Consider the following 18,265-nt stretch of genomic DNA (forward strand, 5'->3'; position numbering starts at 1 on the left):
CCTCTCCCTCTACTGGCCTGGCAGTACAAAGGGTGAAGGCTGCCTCCTCTCCCTCTACTGGCCTGGCAGTACAAAGGGTGAAGGCTGCCTCCTCTCCCTCTACTGGCCTGGCAGTACAAAGGGTGAAGGCTGCCTCCTCTCCCTCTACTGGCCTGGCAGTACAAAGGGTGAAGGCTGCCTCCTCTCCCTCTGCTGGCCTGGCAGTACAAAGGGTGGAGGCTGCCTCCTCTCCCTCTGCTGGCCTGGCAGTACATAGGGTAAAGGCTGCCTCCTCTCACTCTAGTGGCCTGGCAGTACAAATGGTAAAGGCTGCCTCCTCTCACTCTAGTGGCCTGGCAGTACAAATGGTAAAGGCTGCCTCCTCTCCCTCTACTGGCCTGGCAGTACAGAGGGTGAAGGCTGCTTCCTGTCTCTCTGCTGGCCTGGCAGTACAAAGGGTGAAGGCTGCCTCCTCTCCCTCTGCTGGCCTGGCAGTACAGAGGGTAAAGGCTGCCTCCTCTCACTCTAGTGGCCTGGCAGTACAGAGGGTGAAGGCTGCCTCCTCTCTCTCTCCACCGAACATTCTGATTGACATATGTGTTTTTCGGTTGCTCATTAGGAAAACTAGATTTCAGTCTTGAAGGTGTTTCCTGACCGATTTTGCGTGTGCTTGATGATGCTTGTCCCCATGAGCCACTGTAGACGCAAAAGCCTATTTCACTTCCTCAAAAGCCACAGAATCAATTGAAGATAATTCAAGAAATGTGTCATTAATGATGTTTTTTGCTGAGGATGTTTTAGTTGAGCAGTTTGACATGTAAGGTGTTTGATGCAGTATTTCTCAAGTTAACACGTGTGTGATGTGTTGTCTTATGGAAACAGTTGGAGCTGCTGAGCATGTCTGTCTCGATGTCTGATATTGGATAGAGAGCCATCCCCACAGCTGTTCACCCCATGTTAGTGGACATCGTCAAATCAAAACCCAACCTTCATTTAGCTGTTGAGACACACGGATGTTCCAGTCTCTGTTTGACACCAGCCTTTATGACCAGAATTCTCCTGTCGCTATATTTACACTCACGTTTGACACTAGAATAACTTTCTGACTCTTATTGATGACACGCAGGTCGTTTTCAAAAGGATTTGTTGCTTTTTTAAAGGCTGTCGCTCTTTCAGCATGATTACGCTAGTAGATGAATAGTAACTCGTGACAACTGGACTACACTTATACTGTGAAGGGATGTTTATACTCTTATCTCTTTCTATTTCTCCAGACTCTACCAGAAACCCTGTCTGTTTCTATTTCTCCAGACTCTACCAGAAACCCTGTCTGTTTCTATTTCTCCAGACTCTACCAGAAACCCTGTCTGTTTCTATTTCTCCAGACTCTACCAGAAACCCTGTCTGTTTCTATTTCTCCAGACTCTACCAGAAACCCTGTCTGTTTCTATTTCTCCAGACTCTACCAGAAACCCTGTCTGTTTCTATTTCTCCAGACTCTACCAGAAACCCTGTCTGTTTCTATTTCTCCAGACTCTACCAGAAACCCTGTCTGTTTCTATTTCTCCAGACTCTACCAGAAACCCTGTCTGTTTCTATTTCTCCAGACTCTACCAGAAACCCTGTCTGTTTCTATTTCTCCAGACTCTACCAGAAACCCTGTCTGTTTCTATTTCTCCAGACTCTACCAAAAACCCTGTCTGTTTCTATTTCTCCAGACTCTACCAGAAACCCTGTCTGTTTCTATTTCTCCAGACTCTACCAGAAACCCTGTCTGTTTCTATTTCTCCAGACTCTACCAGAAACCCTGTCTCTTTCTATTTCTCCAGACTCTACCAGAAACCCTGTCTGTCTGTTTCTATTTCTCCAGACTCTACCAGAAACCCTATCTGTCTGTTTCTATTTCTCCAGACTCTACCAGAAACCCTATCTGTCTGTTTCTATTTCTCCAGACTCTACCAGAAACCCTGTCTGTTTCTATTTCTCCAGACTCTACCAGAAACCCTGTCTGTTTCTATTTCTCCAGACTCTACCAGAAACCCTATCTGTCTGTTTCTATTTCTCCAGATTCTACCAGAAACCCTGTCTGTCTGTTTCTATTTCTCCACACTCTACCAGAAACCCTGTCTGTCTGTTTCTATTTCTCCAGACTCTACCAGAAACCCTGTCTGTTTCTATTCTTCAGACTCTACCAGAAACCCTGTCTGTTTCTATTTCTCCAGACTCTACCAGAAACCCTGTCTGTTTCTATTTCTCCAGACTCTACCAGAAACCCTGTCTGTTTCTATTTCTCCAGACTCTACCAGAAACCCTGTCTGTCTGTTTATATTTCTCCAGACTCTACCAGAAACCCTGTCTGTTTCTATTTCTCCAGACTCTACCAGAAACCCTCTCTGTCTGTTTCTATTTCTCCAGATTCTACCAGAAACCCTGTCTGTTTCTATTTCTCCAGACTCTACCAGAAACCCTGTCTGTTTCTATTTCTCCAGACTCTACCAGAAACCCTCTCTGTCTGTTTCTATTTCTCCAGATTCTACCAGAAACCCTGTCTGTTTCTATTTCTCCAGACTCTACCAGAAACCCTCTCTGTCTGTTTCTATTTCTCCAGACTCTACCAAAACCCTGTCTGTGTCTATTTCTCCAGATTCTACCAGAAACCCACATCTCCACCTATGCAGGCAGCCTTCACCTGAAGAAGTCTCTGGTGCCAGCTCTCTACAGAGTCATCCAGGACACCAGCAGTGAGGTGAGACTGATGGACTACAGACTGTTTCCACCCCACCTAGGTAGCAGCATGGTGTTTCATTACCGGAAAGGTGACTACTGTATGTCCCGTCTGACTCAGTCGATTTCCACGGGGGACCAGTACCAAGTATGACACGAGCGTCTGCTAAATGACTTATCTGTTGTGGCGAGGTGGGCGGAGCTGGCAGAGAGCTGGGAATCTGCATACCCCTCCCCCACACCAGCTGGTCTGCTCTGTCTCTGGAGGACTCAGGACGTGATTGACATCCGTGTGGCAGTGCCAGCCTTGTTACCTGGTAACCACCATGTACCTGTCACTGCCATCACCACTCCATGCAGGAGCATCAGGTGGCTAACTAGAGTACAGGAGACGCAGACCATGTCAACCACTAGACTACAGGAGACACAGACTATGTCAACTGGGGCGGCAGGTAGCCTAGTGGTCAGGCGGTGATGCAACCGATCAGGATGCTCTTGTTGGTGCAGCTGTAGAACATTTTGAGGATCTGGGGACCTATCTCCAAGTCTCCTGCCCTACACCATCAAGAGTATCCTGACCGGTTGAATCACTGGCTGGTATGGCAACTGCTCTGTATCTGACCGTAAGGCGCTACAGAGGGTAGAGCGTATAGCCCAGTACATCGCTGGGGCCAAGCTTCCTGCCACACAGGACCTATACACTAGGCGGTGTCAGAGGAAAGCCCATAAAATTGCCAAAGACTCCAGTCACCCAAGTCATAGACTGTTCTCTCTGCTACCGAACGGCAAGCGGTACCGGAGAGCAAAGTCTAGGTCCAAAAGGCTACTTAACCTTTTCTCAATAGGGGGTGCTGTTTTCACTTTGTAAAAATGTCGTTCCCAAATTAAACTGCCTCGTACTCAATTCTTGCTCGTACAATATGCATATTATTATTACTATTGGATAGAAAACACTCTCTAGTTTCTAAAACCGTTTGAATTATATCTGTGAGTAAAACAGAACTCTAGTTGGAGCAAACTTCCTGTGAGAAATCTGAAATAAGGCAGGCTGTTCTAGGGTCAGTTTATTAATTTTCATGTCTTCTATTGGTCGAGATGCACTGCATACGCCTTCCCCTAGATGTCAGCAAGTAGTGAGAATTGGAATGGAGTTGCTAGGCAGATCTGAGGCCATATAAAGGGTCTGGGAACGTGGGGTGCAGTCTTTTCAACATTCGCCATGACGCGAGACAGACCTCAGGATGGCGTTCTGGAAAGCTCCCGTTATAGACCTTAGATATATCCGGCTCTGATTTTATTTGATATAGGTGTTAAAGACATCATAATGTCGTTATTTTAAACCGAGTTATATCAGTTTATATCAGTATATTGCGATTTTCGGATATTTCTTTGTGCTGCGTTATAGAGAGTTGGACACGTCTTCGCCACATGGCTAATGTTTACTGCTAATTCCAAAGTTGAAGGCGACAATTTACAACCGAGCAACGATTCCTCTGGACAAAGGACAACTTGCCCAAGATTCTGATGGGAGCTCATCAAAAAGTAAGAAGTATTTATGAAGTTAATTCGTTGTTCTGTTAAAAAATGTCAAACTACTATTCTGCCATTAATTTCGGTGCGGTCTCGCTTTAACGCACGCTGTATGACGTAGTAACGTTAATTAAAAAAATCTAACACAGCGGTTGCATTAAGAACTAATGTATCTTTCATTTGCTGTCCAACCTGTATTTTATAGTCAAGTTTATGATTAGTTACTGATTAGATTAGGTGCCTCTCCCAAGATTTCTCCCGACATTTTGTTTGCATTTTGGCTACTATTCATATTGTATAACCACGATTTGTGCCGCTAAATATGCACATTTTCGAACAAACTCTATATGTATTGTGTAATATGATGTTATAGGACTGTCATCTGAAGAAGTTTGAGAAGGTTAGTGAAAAAATTAATATATTTTGCTGTTTTATTCGTTATCGCTATTGTTGGCTTGAATCAATGCTGTTGTGTGGTAGGCTATTGTAGTAACCTAATATAATGCTTTATTGTGTTTTCGCTGTTTTTAAAACACTTAAAAAATCTGAAATATTGGCTGGATTCACAAGATCTTTGTCTTTCATTTGCTGTACGCTGTGTATTTTTCATAAATGGTTTATGATGAGTAATTAGGTAATTCACGTTGGTCTCTGTAGTTATTCTAGTTGCTTTGGTGAGAGTTGTGATGGTGGCTGCAATGTAAAACTATGATTTATACCTGAAATATGCACATCTTTCTAACAAAACATATGCTATACAATAAATATGTTATCAGACTGTCAACTGATGAAGTTGTTTCTTGGTTAGTGACTATTTATATCTTTATTTGGTTGAAATTGTGATAGCTACCTATGCTGGAAAAAAATGATGGGAAAAAAAAGTTGTGTCTTTTGCTATGGTGGTTAGCTAATAGATTTACATATTGTGTCTTCCCTGTAAAACAGAAAACAGAAATGATGGCTGGATTCACAAGATGTGTATCTTTCATCTGGTGTCTTGGACTTGTGATTTAATGATATTTAGATGCTAGTATTTACCTGTGACGCTATGCTAGGCTATGCTAGTCATCTTTTTTACTGATGGGGGTGCTCCCGGATCCGGGATTGTGTGCAAGTAGAAGTTAACAGTTTCTACCCCAAGCCATTAACTGCTGAACAATTAATCAAATGGCCACCCGGACTATTTACATTGACACCCCCCCCCCCTGTACACTGCTGCTACTTGCTGTTTGTTACCTATGCATAGTCACTTCCTTCGCCCCCACCGACATGTACAGATTACCTCAGCTAGCCTGTACACCTGCACACTGACTCGGTACCGGTGCCCCCTGTATATAGCCTCGTTATTCTTATTGTGTTACTTTTTATTATTACTTTTTATTGTAGTCTACTTGGTAAATATTTTCTTCTTGAACAGATCTGTTGGTTAAGGGCTTGTCAGTAAACATTTCACGGTAAAGTCTACAATTGTTGTATTCAGCATTTCACGGTAAAGTCTACACCTGTTGTACTCAGCATTTCACTGTAAGGTCTACTACACCTGTTGTATTCAGCATTTCACAGTAAAGTCTACACTTGTTGTATTCAGCATTTCACGGTAAAGTCTACACCTGTTGTATTCAGCATTTCACGGTAAAGTCTACACTTGTTGTATTCAGCATTTCACGGTAAAGTCTACACCTGTTGTATTCAGCATTTCACGGTAAAGTCTACACTTGTTGTATTCAGCATTTCACGGTAAAGTCTACACCTGTTGTATTCAGCATTTCACGGTAAAGTCTACACTTGTTGTATTCAGCATTTCACGGTAAAGTCTACACCTGTTGTATTCAGCATTTCACGGTAAAGTCTACACCTGTTGTATTCAGCATTTCACGGTAAAGTCTACACCTGTTGTATTCAGCATTTCACGGTAAAGTCTACACCTGTTTTATTCAGCATTTCACGGTAAAGTCTACACCTGTTTTATTCAGCATTTCACGGTAAAGTCTACACTTGTTGTATTCAGCATTTCGCGGTAAAGTCTACATTTGTTGTATTAAGCGCATGTGGCAAATAAAGTTGGATTTGACATTGATGTTATTCTAAGGCAACCCGGAACATAGCCCTGTCTGCGTGATCAAAACAATCTTGAAGCATGGATTCCAATTGGTCAGACCGCGTTGATTAGCCCTTAGCACGGGTATTTCCTTTTAGATGTTTTGCTTATAGGAAGGGAGATGACGAATGGAGTGGTGATCTCATCTGCCACAGGGAGGCAGAGGGAGGGCCTTGTAGCCATCCCCGTCCAGAGTATTTAAAGCACGAGTACTACAGTCAATGTGTTAGAACTTCGGTAGCTTTTTCCTCAAATTTGCTTTGTTAAAGTCCCCAGCTACAATAAATGCGGTCTCAGGTTATGTGGTTTCCAATTTGCACAAAGTCCAGTGTAGTTCCTTGAGCGCCGTTGTGGTATCGGCTTAAGGGGGAAAATACAGGCCTGTGACTATAACTGAAGAGAATTCTCTAATACGATCGGCATTTCATTGTGAGGTATTCTTGGTCTGGTGAACAAAAGGACTTGAGTTCCTGTACGTTATCACAATCACGCCGTGATTGTTAGTATAATCATGAAACATAGACCTCTGCCTTCCTTCTTCCCGGAGAGTTCTTTATTCCTGTCTGCGCGATGTACTGAGAACCCAGCTGGCTGTATGGACGGGGACAATATACCCGGAGAGAGCCATGATTCCTTGAAACGGAGTATGTTACTGTCCCTGATGTCTCTCTGGAAGGAGATCCTCGCCCTGAGCTCGTCTACTGTATTGTTCAGGGACTGAACATTCTCGAATAATATACTGAACATTAGATAACATTAGATAGTAATATACTGAACATTAGATAGTAATATACTGAACATTAGATAGTAATATACTGAACATTAGATAGTAATATACTGAACATTAGATAGTAATATACTGAACATTAGATAGTAATATACTGAACATTAGATAGTAATATACTGAACATTAGATAGTAATATACTGAACATTAGATAGTAATATACTGAACATTAGATAGTAATATACTGAACATTAGATAGTAATATACTGAACATCAGATAGTAATATACTGAACATTAGATAGTTATATACTGAGCATTAGATAGTAATATACTGAACATTAGATAGTAATATACTGAACATTAGATAGTAATATACTGAACATTAGATAGTAATATACTGAACATTAGATAGTAATATCCTCGAAAGCGGTGGATGGTGTGCCCGCCTCCTGAGTCAGACTAGTAGTCCTCTCCGAATACCTCTTCTCCGCCAGCGGCGTCTTGGAGCAGCCTCTGGGATAAGTTAAATTGCCTTGGGGGGTTACGAACGAAATATCAAATTTGGGAAAGTCGCGTTCCTGGTCAGAATGGTGGTGAGTTACCGCCGCTCTGATATCCAAAAGAAATTTCCGTCTGTATTTAATAGCACAATAAAAAATCTGGGATAATAATGCAAGAAATAACAACAACAAAATACTGCAGAGTTGAGCTGAAAGCAGAGCTGCCATGTCTGTCGGCGCCATCTTTCTCTCCCTCCCTGTTTCAGTTGGTTTTCCTCCATCTGGTTCTCAGTGAATATGACCCAGGAGGTTGCTGCTGTGTTGCTTTGTGATGAATTAGGTGGAAGAGCAAACCCCAGTCTCCCAAACTCTTGGTAGGTTAGTTATTACAGACTCACAGGCCGGCCATGTCAGGGTAGGGCGTAACACACTGCAGCACTCTTCTGGCCCACATTCCGTCATTCATCTCCCTCCATGTTTAGTTTTTTGTCTCCCTGTAGGTGATGGCAAGGCCAGGCAGTCTGGTGTGTTGACCTCACATTTTCCTGAGTGATAATCCATCTTTCAGACTAAAGCATCTGTCTGTCTCTCCCCTAGCTGCTTCATGGCACCATTTTATCCTGTTGTCCCTGTAGCTCTTTGAGTCTAATGGTTGTTATGTTACTCTATCCCTGTAGTCTAATGGTTGTTATGTTACTCTATCCCTGTAGTCTAATGGTTGTATTATATGTTACTCTATCCCTGTAGTCTAATGGTTGTATTATATGTTACTCTATCCCTGTAGTCTAATGGTTGTATTATATGTTACTCTATCCCTGTAGTCTAATGGTTGTTATGTTACTCTATCCCTGTAGTCTAATGGTTGTATTATATGTTACTCTATCCTTGTAGCTCCTGGAGCCTGTCTGTCACCAGCTGTTTGAGATGTACCGGAGCTCTGAGGACCGCCTGAGACGCTTCACACTGCAGTTCCTTCCAGAGCTGGTCTGGGTGTACCTCCGCATCACCGCCAGCAGGGACCGCCAGAGCAACGGCTGCATAGAGGCCTTGCTGCTGGGCATATACAACCTGGTAACTACCACTACCTACCTAAACCAACAAAACTAACCTAGTTATAACCCTACCCCTCATGCTAGGCTTATGTACAGACTGTGAGGGGTCAGGAGCAAGGGCTTTAGTCTCTATGTATGAGGCTTGATGTTGGGTGTGGGGCTTTAGTCTCTTTGGAAGAGGCTGGATGTTAGGGGTGGGGCTTTAGTCTCTGTGGAAGAGGCTGGATGTTAGGGGTGTGATAAGGCTTTAGTCTCTATGGAAGAGGCTGGATGTTAGTAGTGGGATTGGGCTTTAATCTCCATGGAAGATGCTGGATGTTAGGGATTGGGCTTTAATCTCCATGGAATGGGCTGGATGTTAGTAGTGGGATGGGGCTTTAGTCTCTATGGAAGAGACTGGATGTTAGTAGTGGGATAGGGCTTTAGTCTCTATGGAAGAGACTGGATGTTAGTAGTGGGATAGGGCTTTAGTCTCTATGGAAGAGGCTGGATGTTAGTAGTGGGATAGGGCTTTAGTCTCTATGGAAGAGACTGGATGTTAGGGGTGGGGCTTTAGTCTCTATGGAAGAGGCTGGATGTTAGTAGTGGGATAGGGCTTTAGTCTCTATGGAAGAGGCTGGATGTTAGTAGTGGGATAGGGCTTTAGTCTCTATGGAAGAGGCTGGATGTTAGTAGTGGGATAGGGCTTTAGTCTCTATGGAAGAGGCTGGATGTTATTAGTGGGATAGGGCTTTAGTCTCTATGGAAGATGCTGGATGTTAGTAGTGGGATAGGGCTTTAATCTCCATGGAAGATGCTGGATGTTAGGGATTGGGCTTTAATCTCCATGGAATGGGCTGGATGTTAGTAGTGGGATGGGGCTTTAGTCTCTATGGAAGAGACTGGATGTTAGTAGTGGGATAGGGCTTTAGTCTCTATGGAAGAGACTGGATGTTAGTAGTGGGATAGGGCTTTAGTCTCTATGGAAGAGACTGGATGTTAGTAGTGGGATAGGGCTTTAATCTCTATGGAAGAGACTGGATGTTAGTAGTGGGATAGGGCTTTAGTCTCTATGGAAGAGGCTGGATGTTAGTAGTGGGATAGGGCTTTAGTCTCTATTGAAGAGGCTGGATGTTAGTAGTGGGATAGGGCTTTAGTCTCTATGGAAGAGGCTTGGAAAGCCAGTGCTGAAGGTCAGATATCTGTCCGCTGTCGTTACTGGAAGAGGCTACTAAAGCTCTGTCAGGACAGACTCCTGGGTCTATCTGGTCACTGCCTGGAGATATCGTTGTAGACGGCTCCGTGTATATGTGTGTGATGCATAATTTATGATCCTCTGTCTTCTCTCATCTACCATGGCTGTAGACTACTCTCATCAGTTACACAGCACGGCTCTCTGCAGACAGACATTGGATATACAGAGAGAACCTGGCTCTGGGCAGGCAGTCAGGCAGTGAAGGGCGTGGTTAGCAATTAGCATATCAGTCAAGGACATGGCTAGCATGGTAGCAGGGTTAGCATTATCACAGCTGTGAAGGGTATGGTTAGCATGGGTAGCAATATCACAGCAGTGAAGAATATGGTTAGCACGATAAGCAATTTTCATAAGACATTTTCATGATAAGCAAATAGCATGGTTAGCAGTAGAATGGTTAGCAATAGCATGGTTAGCAGTAGCATGGTTAGCACAGTAGTGAATGGCATGGTTAGCATAGCAGTGCTGATCTCATGAAGGATTAGTGTTGGGGTACAGACAGACCCAGTGAGTAACTCTCCCAGAGGACGGAAAGAGACCCAGTGAGTAACTCTCCCAGAGGACGGACAGAGACCCAGTGAGTAACTCTCCCAGAGGACGGACAGAGACCCAGTGAGGAACTCTCCCAGAGGACGGACAGAGACCCAGTGAGTAACTCTCCCAGAGGACGGACGGACAGAGACCCAGTGAGTAACTCTCTCAGAGGACGGACGGACAGAGACCCAGTGAGTAACTCTCTCAGAGGATGGACGGAGACCCAGTGAGTAACTCTCTCAGAGGATGGACGGAGACCCAGTGAGTAACTCTCTCAGAGGATGGACGGAGACCCAGTGAGTAACTCTCCCAGAGGACGGACGGAGACCCAGTGAGTAACTCTCCCAGAGGACGGACGGAGACCCAGTGAGTAACTCTCCCAGAGGACGGACGGAGACCCAGTGAGTAACTCTCCCAGAGGACGGACGGAGACCCAGTGAGTAACTCTCCCAGAGGACGGACGGACGGAGACCCAGTGAGTAACTCTCCCAGAGGACGGACGGACGGAGACCCAGTGAGTAACTCTCCCAGAGGACGGACGGACAGAGACCCAGTGAGTAACTCTCCCAGAGGACGGACGGACAGAGACCCAGTGAGTAACTCTCCCAGAGGACGGACGGACAGAGACCCAGTGAGTAACTCTCCCAGAGGACGGACGGACAGAGACCCAGTGAGTAACTCTCCCAGAGGACGGACGGACAGAGACCCAGTGAGTAACTCTCCCAGAGGACGGACGGACAGAGACCCAGTGAGTAACTCTCCCAGAGGACGGACGGACAGAGACCCAGTGAGTAACTCTCCCAGAGGACGGACGGACAGAGACCCAGTGAGTAACTCTCCCAGAGGACGGACGGACAGAGACCCAGTGAGTAACTCTCCCAGAGGACGGACGGACAGAGACCCAGTGAGTAACTCTCCCAGAGGACGGACGGACAGAGACCCAGTGAGTAACTCTCCCAGAGGACGGACGGACAGAGACCCAGTGAGTAACTCTCCCAGAGGACGGACGGACAGAGACCCAGTGAGTAACTCTCCCAGAGGACGGACGGACAGAGACCCAGTGAGTAACTCTCCCAGAGGACGGACAAAGGATAGGAGAGACTACTAAGGGCATGCAGTCCATTACAACACAGATCAGAGGTCACTAAGCTTACTCTGAAAGCACACACAAACACTGTCCACCAGACTGTTAAAATCAACCAACCCAGCCAAAGAAGCTTGCTTCATTGACCTCTGCATTGAAGAGCTTGCTTCATTGACCTCTGCATTGAAGAGCTTGCTTCATTGACCTCTGCATTGAAGAGCTTGCTTCATTGACCTCTGCATTGAAGAGCTTGCTTCATTGACCTCTGCATTGAAGAGCTTGCTTCATTGACCTCTGCATGACCTCTGTCTGGCCATCCAGAATCACAACACACGACCTTTGACCCCGTTGAAGCTCATCGTTTTCCTGACGTTCTCAGCTACCCGTTTATTCACACACACACACACACACACACACACACACACACACACACACACACACACACACACACACACACACACACACACACACACACACACACACACACACACACACACACACTATCAACCAGACTGTTCAAACCAAACAACCCGGCCAAAGCTCTCCAACATTACTTTCTCTCTCTGGTTTTTCAGGAGATTGTGGACAAAGATGGGAACAGCAAGCTCCTGTCGTTCACCATTCCCTCCCTGTCCAAGCCCTCTGTGTATCACGAGGTAAGTCACCATCCCCTCCCTGTCCAAGCCCTCTGTCTATCACGAGGTAAATCACCACCCCTCCCTGTCCAAGCCCTCTGTGTATCACGAGGTAAGTCACCATCACCTCCCTGTTAAGCCCTCTGTGTATCACGAGGTAAGTCACCATTCCCTCCCTGTCCAAGCCCACTGTGTATCACGAGGTAAGTCACCACCCCCTCCCTGTTAAGCCCTCTGTGTATCACGAGGTAAGTCACCACCCCCTCCCTGTCCAAGCCCTCTGTGTATCAAATCAAGTCACATGTTATTAGTCACATACACATGGTTAGCAGATGTTAATGCGAGTGTAGCGAAATGCTTGTGCTTCTAGTTCTGACAATGCAGTAATAACCAACAAGTAATCTAACCTAACAATTCCACAACTACTACCTTATGCACACAAGTGTAAAGGGATAAAGAATATGTACATAAAGATATATGAATGAGTGATGGTACAGAACGGCATAGGCAAGATGCAGTAGATGGTATCGAGTACAGTATATACATATGAGATGAGTAATGTAGGGTATATAAACAGTGGCATAGTTTAAAGTGGCTAGTGATACATGTATTACATAAAGATGGCAAGATGCAGTAGATGGTATCGAGTACAGTATATATACATATGAGATGAGTAATGTAGGGTATGTAAACATAAAGTGACATAGTTTAAAGTGGCTAGTGATACATTTTTACATAATTTCCATCAATTCCCATTTTTAAAGTGGCTGGAGTTGAGTCAGTATGTTGGCAGCGGCCGCTAAATGTTAGTGGTGGCTGTTTAACAGTCTGATGGCCTTGAGATAGAAGCTGTTTTTCAGTCTCTCGATCCCTGCTTGATGCACCTGTACTGACCTCGCCTTCTGGATGATAGCGGGGTGAACAGGCAGTGGCTCGGGTGGTTGTTGTCCTTGATGATCTTTTTGGCCTTCCTGTGACATCGGGTGTTGTAGGTGTCCTGGAGGGCAGGTAGTTTGCCCCCGGTGATGCGTTGTGCAGACCTCACTACCCTCTGGAGAGCCTTGCGGTTGTGGGCGGAGCAGTTGCCAGGCGGTGATACAGCCCGACAGGATGCTCTCGATTGTGCATCTGTAGAGGTTTGTGAGGGTCTTAGGGACCAAGCCGAATTTCTTCAGCCTCCTGAGGTTGAAGAGGCGCTGCTGCGCCTTCTTCACAACGCTGTCTGTGTGGGTGGACCAATTCAGTTTGTCCGTGATGTGTACGCCGAGGAACTTAACTTTCTACCCTCTCCACTACTGTCCCGTCGATGTGGATAGGGGGGTGCTCCCTCTGCTGTTTCCTGAAGTCCACAATCATCTCCTTTGTTTTGTTGACGTTGAGTGTGAGGTTATTTTCCTGACACCACACTCCGAGGGCCCTCACCTCCTCTCTGTAGGCCGTCTCGTCGTTGCTGGTATCAAGCCTACCACTGTAGTGTCGTCCGCAAACTTGATGATTGAGTTGGAGGCGTGCAGGGCCACGCAGTTGTGGGTGAACAGGGAGTACAGGAGAGGGCTCAGAACGCACCCTTGTGGGGCCCCAGTGTTGAGGATCGGCGGGGTGGAGATGTTGTTACCTACCGGGCAGGGTCGAGACCCGGGGTCGAGACACAGGGCGGGGTCGAGACCCGGGGTCGAGACACAGGGCGGGGTCGAGACCCAGGGTCTCCAGCTTGATGACGAGTTTGGAGGGTACTATGGTGTTAAATGCTGAGCTGTAGTCGATGAACAACATTCTCACATAGGTATTCTTCTTGTCCAGATGGGTTAGGGCAGTGTGCAGTGTGGTTGCGATTGCGTCGTCTGTGGACCTATTGGGTCGGTCAGCAAATTGGAGTGGGTCTAGGGTGTCAAGTAGGGTGGAGGTGATATGGTCCTTGACTAGTCTCTCAAAGCACTTCATGATGACGGAGGTGAGTGCTACGGGGCGATAGTCGTTTAGCTCAGTTACCTTAGCTTTCTTGGGAACAGGAACAATGGTGGCCCTCTTGAAGCATGTGGGAACAGCAGACTGGGATAAGGATTGATTGAATATGTCCTTAAACACACCAGCCAGCTGGTCTGCGCATGCTCTGAGGACGCGGCTAGGGAGGCCGTCTGGGCCAGCAGCCTTGTGAGGGTTAACACGTTTAAATGTTTTACTCACCTCGGCTGCAGTGAAGGAGAGCCCGCAGGTTTTGGTAGCGGGCCGTGTCAGTGGCACTGTATTGTCCTCAAAGCGAGCAAAAAAGTTATTTAGTCTGTCTGGGAGCAAGACATCCTGGTCCGCAACGGGGCTGGTTTTCTTTTTGTAATCCGTGATTGACTGTAGACCCTGCCACATTCCTCTCGTATCTGAGCCATTGAATTGCGACTCTACTTTGTCTCTATACTGGCACTTAGATTGTTTGATTGCCTTGCGGAGGGAATAGCTACACTGTTTGTATTCGGTCATGTTTCCGGTCACCTTGCCCTGGTTAAAAGCAGTGGTTCGCGCTTTTATCACGAGGTAAGACTGGTAGCCTAGCGTTTAGTGTTGGGCCAGTAACCGAAAGGTCGCTGGTTCGAATGCCCGAGCCAACAAGGTGTAACATCTGTTTTTGGGTTTGTGCTTAACCCTAGTATGCTCCTGGGGCGCGGGCTACTAAGCCCGACCCTGTAAAACAGCACATTTCACTGCACCTATGAAAATTAAACGGCATTTCTATGTGTTTTCTGTTGCCCTCTGTCCATCCTCTGTGGGTGCATCCCACAGGGTACAGTATTACACTATATAGGGAATACCGTGTCATTTGAGACATTAATCGCCTTTACTCATCTCTCCTGGCCGTAAGGCAGGCTTATTATCTGACCGTCTGGAGAGTGAAGAATGGAGGCTCTGTGATGTTATTCTCATTGTTCACCTCTAGTGGTAACGATGGTTCATTTTCCTTTCTACTCTGCTCTGCGGTCGGTCAACCCTTTAGAGAATCAATGAACTGAGCTCATTAGCCCAGCCACCGTGCTTCTACACCTGCATTGCTTGCTGTTTGGGGTTTTAGTCTGGGTTTCTGTACAGCACTTTGAGATATCAGCTGATGTAAGAAGGGCTTTATAAATACATTTGATTACCCAGGAAGTGTTTACAGGAACACACCAATCTGTTAGCTGCTATTGAATGGAGAGAGCGATGCTTTCTATCAGGCCAAATGGAAATCTTTATGGTCTGGTGTATTACATTAGCCACTGAGTCTATTGGCACCCTGTTCCCTCTGTAGAGCACTACCCTGGTCCCTCTGTAGAGCACTACCCTGGTCCCTCTGTAGAGCACTATCCTGGTCCCTCTGTAGAGCACTACCCTGGTCCCTCTGTAGAGCACTACCCTGTTCCCTCTGTAGAGCACTACCCTGGTCCCTCTGTAGAGCACTACCCTGGTCCCTCTGTAGAGCACTACCCTGGTCCCTCTGTAGAGCACTACCCTGTTCCCTCTGTAGAGCACTACCCTGTTCCCTCTGTAGAGCACTACCCTGGTCCCTCTGTAGAGCACTACCCTGTTCCCTCTGTAGAGCACTACCCTGGTCCCTCTGTAGAGCACTACCCTGGTCCCTCTGTAGAGCACTACCCTGGTCCCTCTGTAGAGCACTACCCTGTTCCCTCTGTAGAGCACTACCCTGTTCCCTCTGTAGAGCACTACCCTGTTCCCTCTGTAGAGCACTACCCTGGTCCCTCTGTAGAGCACTACCCTGTTCCCTCTGTAGAGCACTACCCTGTTCCCTCTGTAGAGCACTACCCTGGTCCCTCTGTAGAGCACTACCCTGGTCCCTCTGTAGAGCACTACCCTGTTCCCTCTGTAGAGCACTACCCTGTTCCCTCTGTAGAGCACTACCCTGGTCCCTCTGTAGAGCACTACCCTGTTCCCTCTGTAGAGCACTACCCTGGTCCCTCTGTAGAGCACTACCCTGGTCCCTCTGTAGAGCACTACCCTGGTCCCTCTGTAGAGCACTACCCTGGTCCCTCTGTAGAGCACTACCCTGTTCCCTCTGTAGAGCACTACCCTGTTCCCTCTGTAGAGCACTACCCTGTTCCCTCTGTAGAGCACTACCCTGTTCCCTCTGTAGAGCACTACCCTGTTCCCTCTGTAGAGCACTACCCTGGTCCCTCTGTAGAGCACTACCCTGGTCCCTCTGTAGAGCACTACCCTGGTCCCTCTGTAGAGCACTACCCTGGTCCCTCTGTAGAGCACTACCCTGGTCCCTCTGTAGAGCACTACCCTGTTCCCTCTGTAGAGCACTACCCTGGTCCCTCTGTAGAGCACTACCCTGGTCAACAGTAGGGCGCTGTGGGCCCTCCCGAGTGGTGCAGTGGTCCAAGGCATTGCATTGCAGTGCTTGAGGCGTCACTACAGATCTGTGTTCGATCCCGGGCTGTGTCGCAGCCAGCTGCGACCGGGAGACCCATGAGGCGGTGCACAATTTGCCCAGCGTCGTCCGGGTTAGATAAGGGTTTGGCCGGCTTTAACGAATCCTTGCGCGCTGACATGGTCACCAGCTGTGTTTCCTCCACACATTGGTGCGGCTGGCTTCCGGGTTAAGCGACCAGTGTGTCGAGAAGCAGTGCGGCTTGGCAGGGTCGTATTTCGAAGGATGCATGGCTCTCCGACCTTCGCCTCTTCCGAGTTCATACGGGAGTTGCAGCGATGGGACAAGACTGTAACTACCAATTTGGATATCATGAAATTGGGAGTAAAAAGTAATAAAAAATAAAACAATTTTTACTCGGGGCTCCCTGTCCAGCGTTGGGGAACATTCCAGTCCCCCTGCTGGCACCCGCCACCTCTATTTATTTCTATGGCACAAACTGTTCACACCGCTCTGGTTGGCAGGTTTAAAGCTTATTTTCTTACAATTATACACATTTTACCCTGTCTAATGTGTATTCGTGTGATATTTGATTGACTAAAAAATAACTATCTATGGGCTAAATGTTAGCTGACATGACAAGAGGAACTGATGACAATTTAGAAATTGCACCTTGTGAATTCTACAATTCCAACTTTAAAGCGTAAGTTTAAAGCCGGACTGAGTTCCTTAATAAAAGCCTGCTCCCTCTGCCGACCCCTAAGCGTCCCACCATGCAACAGAAGGCAGCGCTCTACGTGACATCAGTCTTACCCCACAGCATGCTGGACTAGCATATCCTCCATATACCACTAGTCTCATCCAGAATGAATTCCCTCTCTGCTTTCTCCCCCTGATACCATCACCAGAAACCAGTTCACTGAAAGGAGGTCTCTGCTCACTGCCACAGTGACTGAGTGTCTTTGGCTCTACATCACCTCAGGAGAGCTCTACTCTATTCTACCATAGTGTGCCAGTTCAGCCCAGGCCAATGTTCCTATTTAAAGGCTACCTATCCTTACTGCAGTACTGTGGCGTGTAGTCACTTTTGGCTACATGGCTCAACTGCGGCCTATTTCTATGTGCATTTTCCCCTAGTACACACAAGCAGACTGACAGACATAGGACACAGACACACGGAACTCTGACATAACCCAGGAAATATGAACAAAGGAAACGACACAAACAAGCAGAATTTCTACCTCAACAGCAGACCGTTTAGTACAATAAACATGGCACCCACTTAGAGGGTAAGAAATGGTGATTGAAAATGTCTTGTTTCAAACATGAAATGCTATCTAAACTCATCAAAAAAAGAAACGTCCTCTCACTGTCAACTGCGTTTATTATCAGCAAACTTAACATGTGTAAATATTTGTATGAACATTACAAGATTCAACAACTGAGACATAAACTGAACAAGTTCCACAGACATGTGACTAACAGAAATGGAGTAATGTGTCCCTGAACAAAAGGGGGGGGGGCCAAAATCAAAAGTAACAGTCAGTATCTGGTGTGGCCACCAGCTGCATTAAGTACTGCAGTGCATCTCCTCCTCGTGGACGGCACCAGATTTGCCAGTTCTTGCTGTGAGATGTTACCCCACTCTTCCACCAAGACACCTGTAAGTTCCCGGTCATTTCTGGGGGGGAATGGCTCTAGCCCTCACCCTCCGATCCAACAGGTCTCAGACGTGCTCAATGGGATTGAGATCCGGGCTCTTCGCTGGCCATGGCAGAACATTGACATTCCTGTCTTGCAGGAAATCACACACAG

General features: G+C 46.7%; 1 protein-coding gene across 2 annotated transcripts in view; it reads left to right on the forward strand.

The window, feature by feature from the left end:
* Nucleotides 1-18,265, forward strand: part of LOC129820673 (hyccin 2-like) — a 154,358-nt gene that overhangs the window by 95,807 nt on the left and 40,286 nt on the right. For both annotated transcript variants that reach the window (XM_055877511.1, XM_055877512.1), the window contains exons 4-6: nucleotides 2,624-2,725; nucleotides 8,449-8,628; nucleotides 12,037-12,117. In XM_055877511.1, the coding sequence (XP_055733486.1) occupies nucleotides 2,624-2,725; nucleotides 8,449-8,628; nucleotides 12,037-12,117 (363 nt within the window). The remainder of the gene's footprint in view (nucleotides 1-2,623; nucleotides 2,726-8,448; nucleotides 8,629-12,036; nucleotides 12,118-18,265) is intronic.

The sequence above is a fragment of the Salvelinus fontinalis genome, chromosome 23 (genome assembly GCF_029448725.1).
Source record: "Salvelinus fontinalis isolate EN_2023a chromosome 23, ASM2944872v1, whole genome shotgun sequence".
In the NCBI taxonomy this organism is placed as follows: domain Eukaryota; kingdom Metazoa; phylum Chordata; class Actinopteri; order Salmoniformes; family Salmonidae; genus Salvelinus; species Salvelinus fontinalis.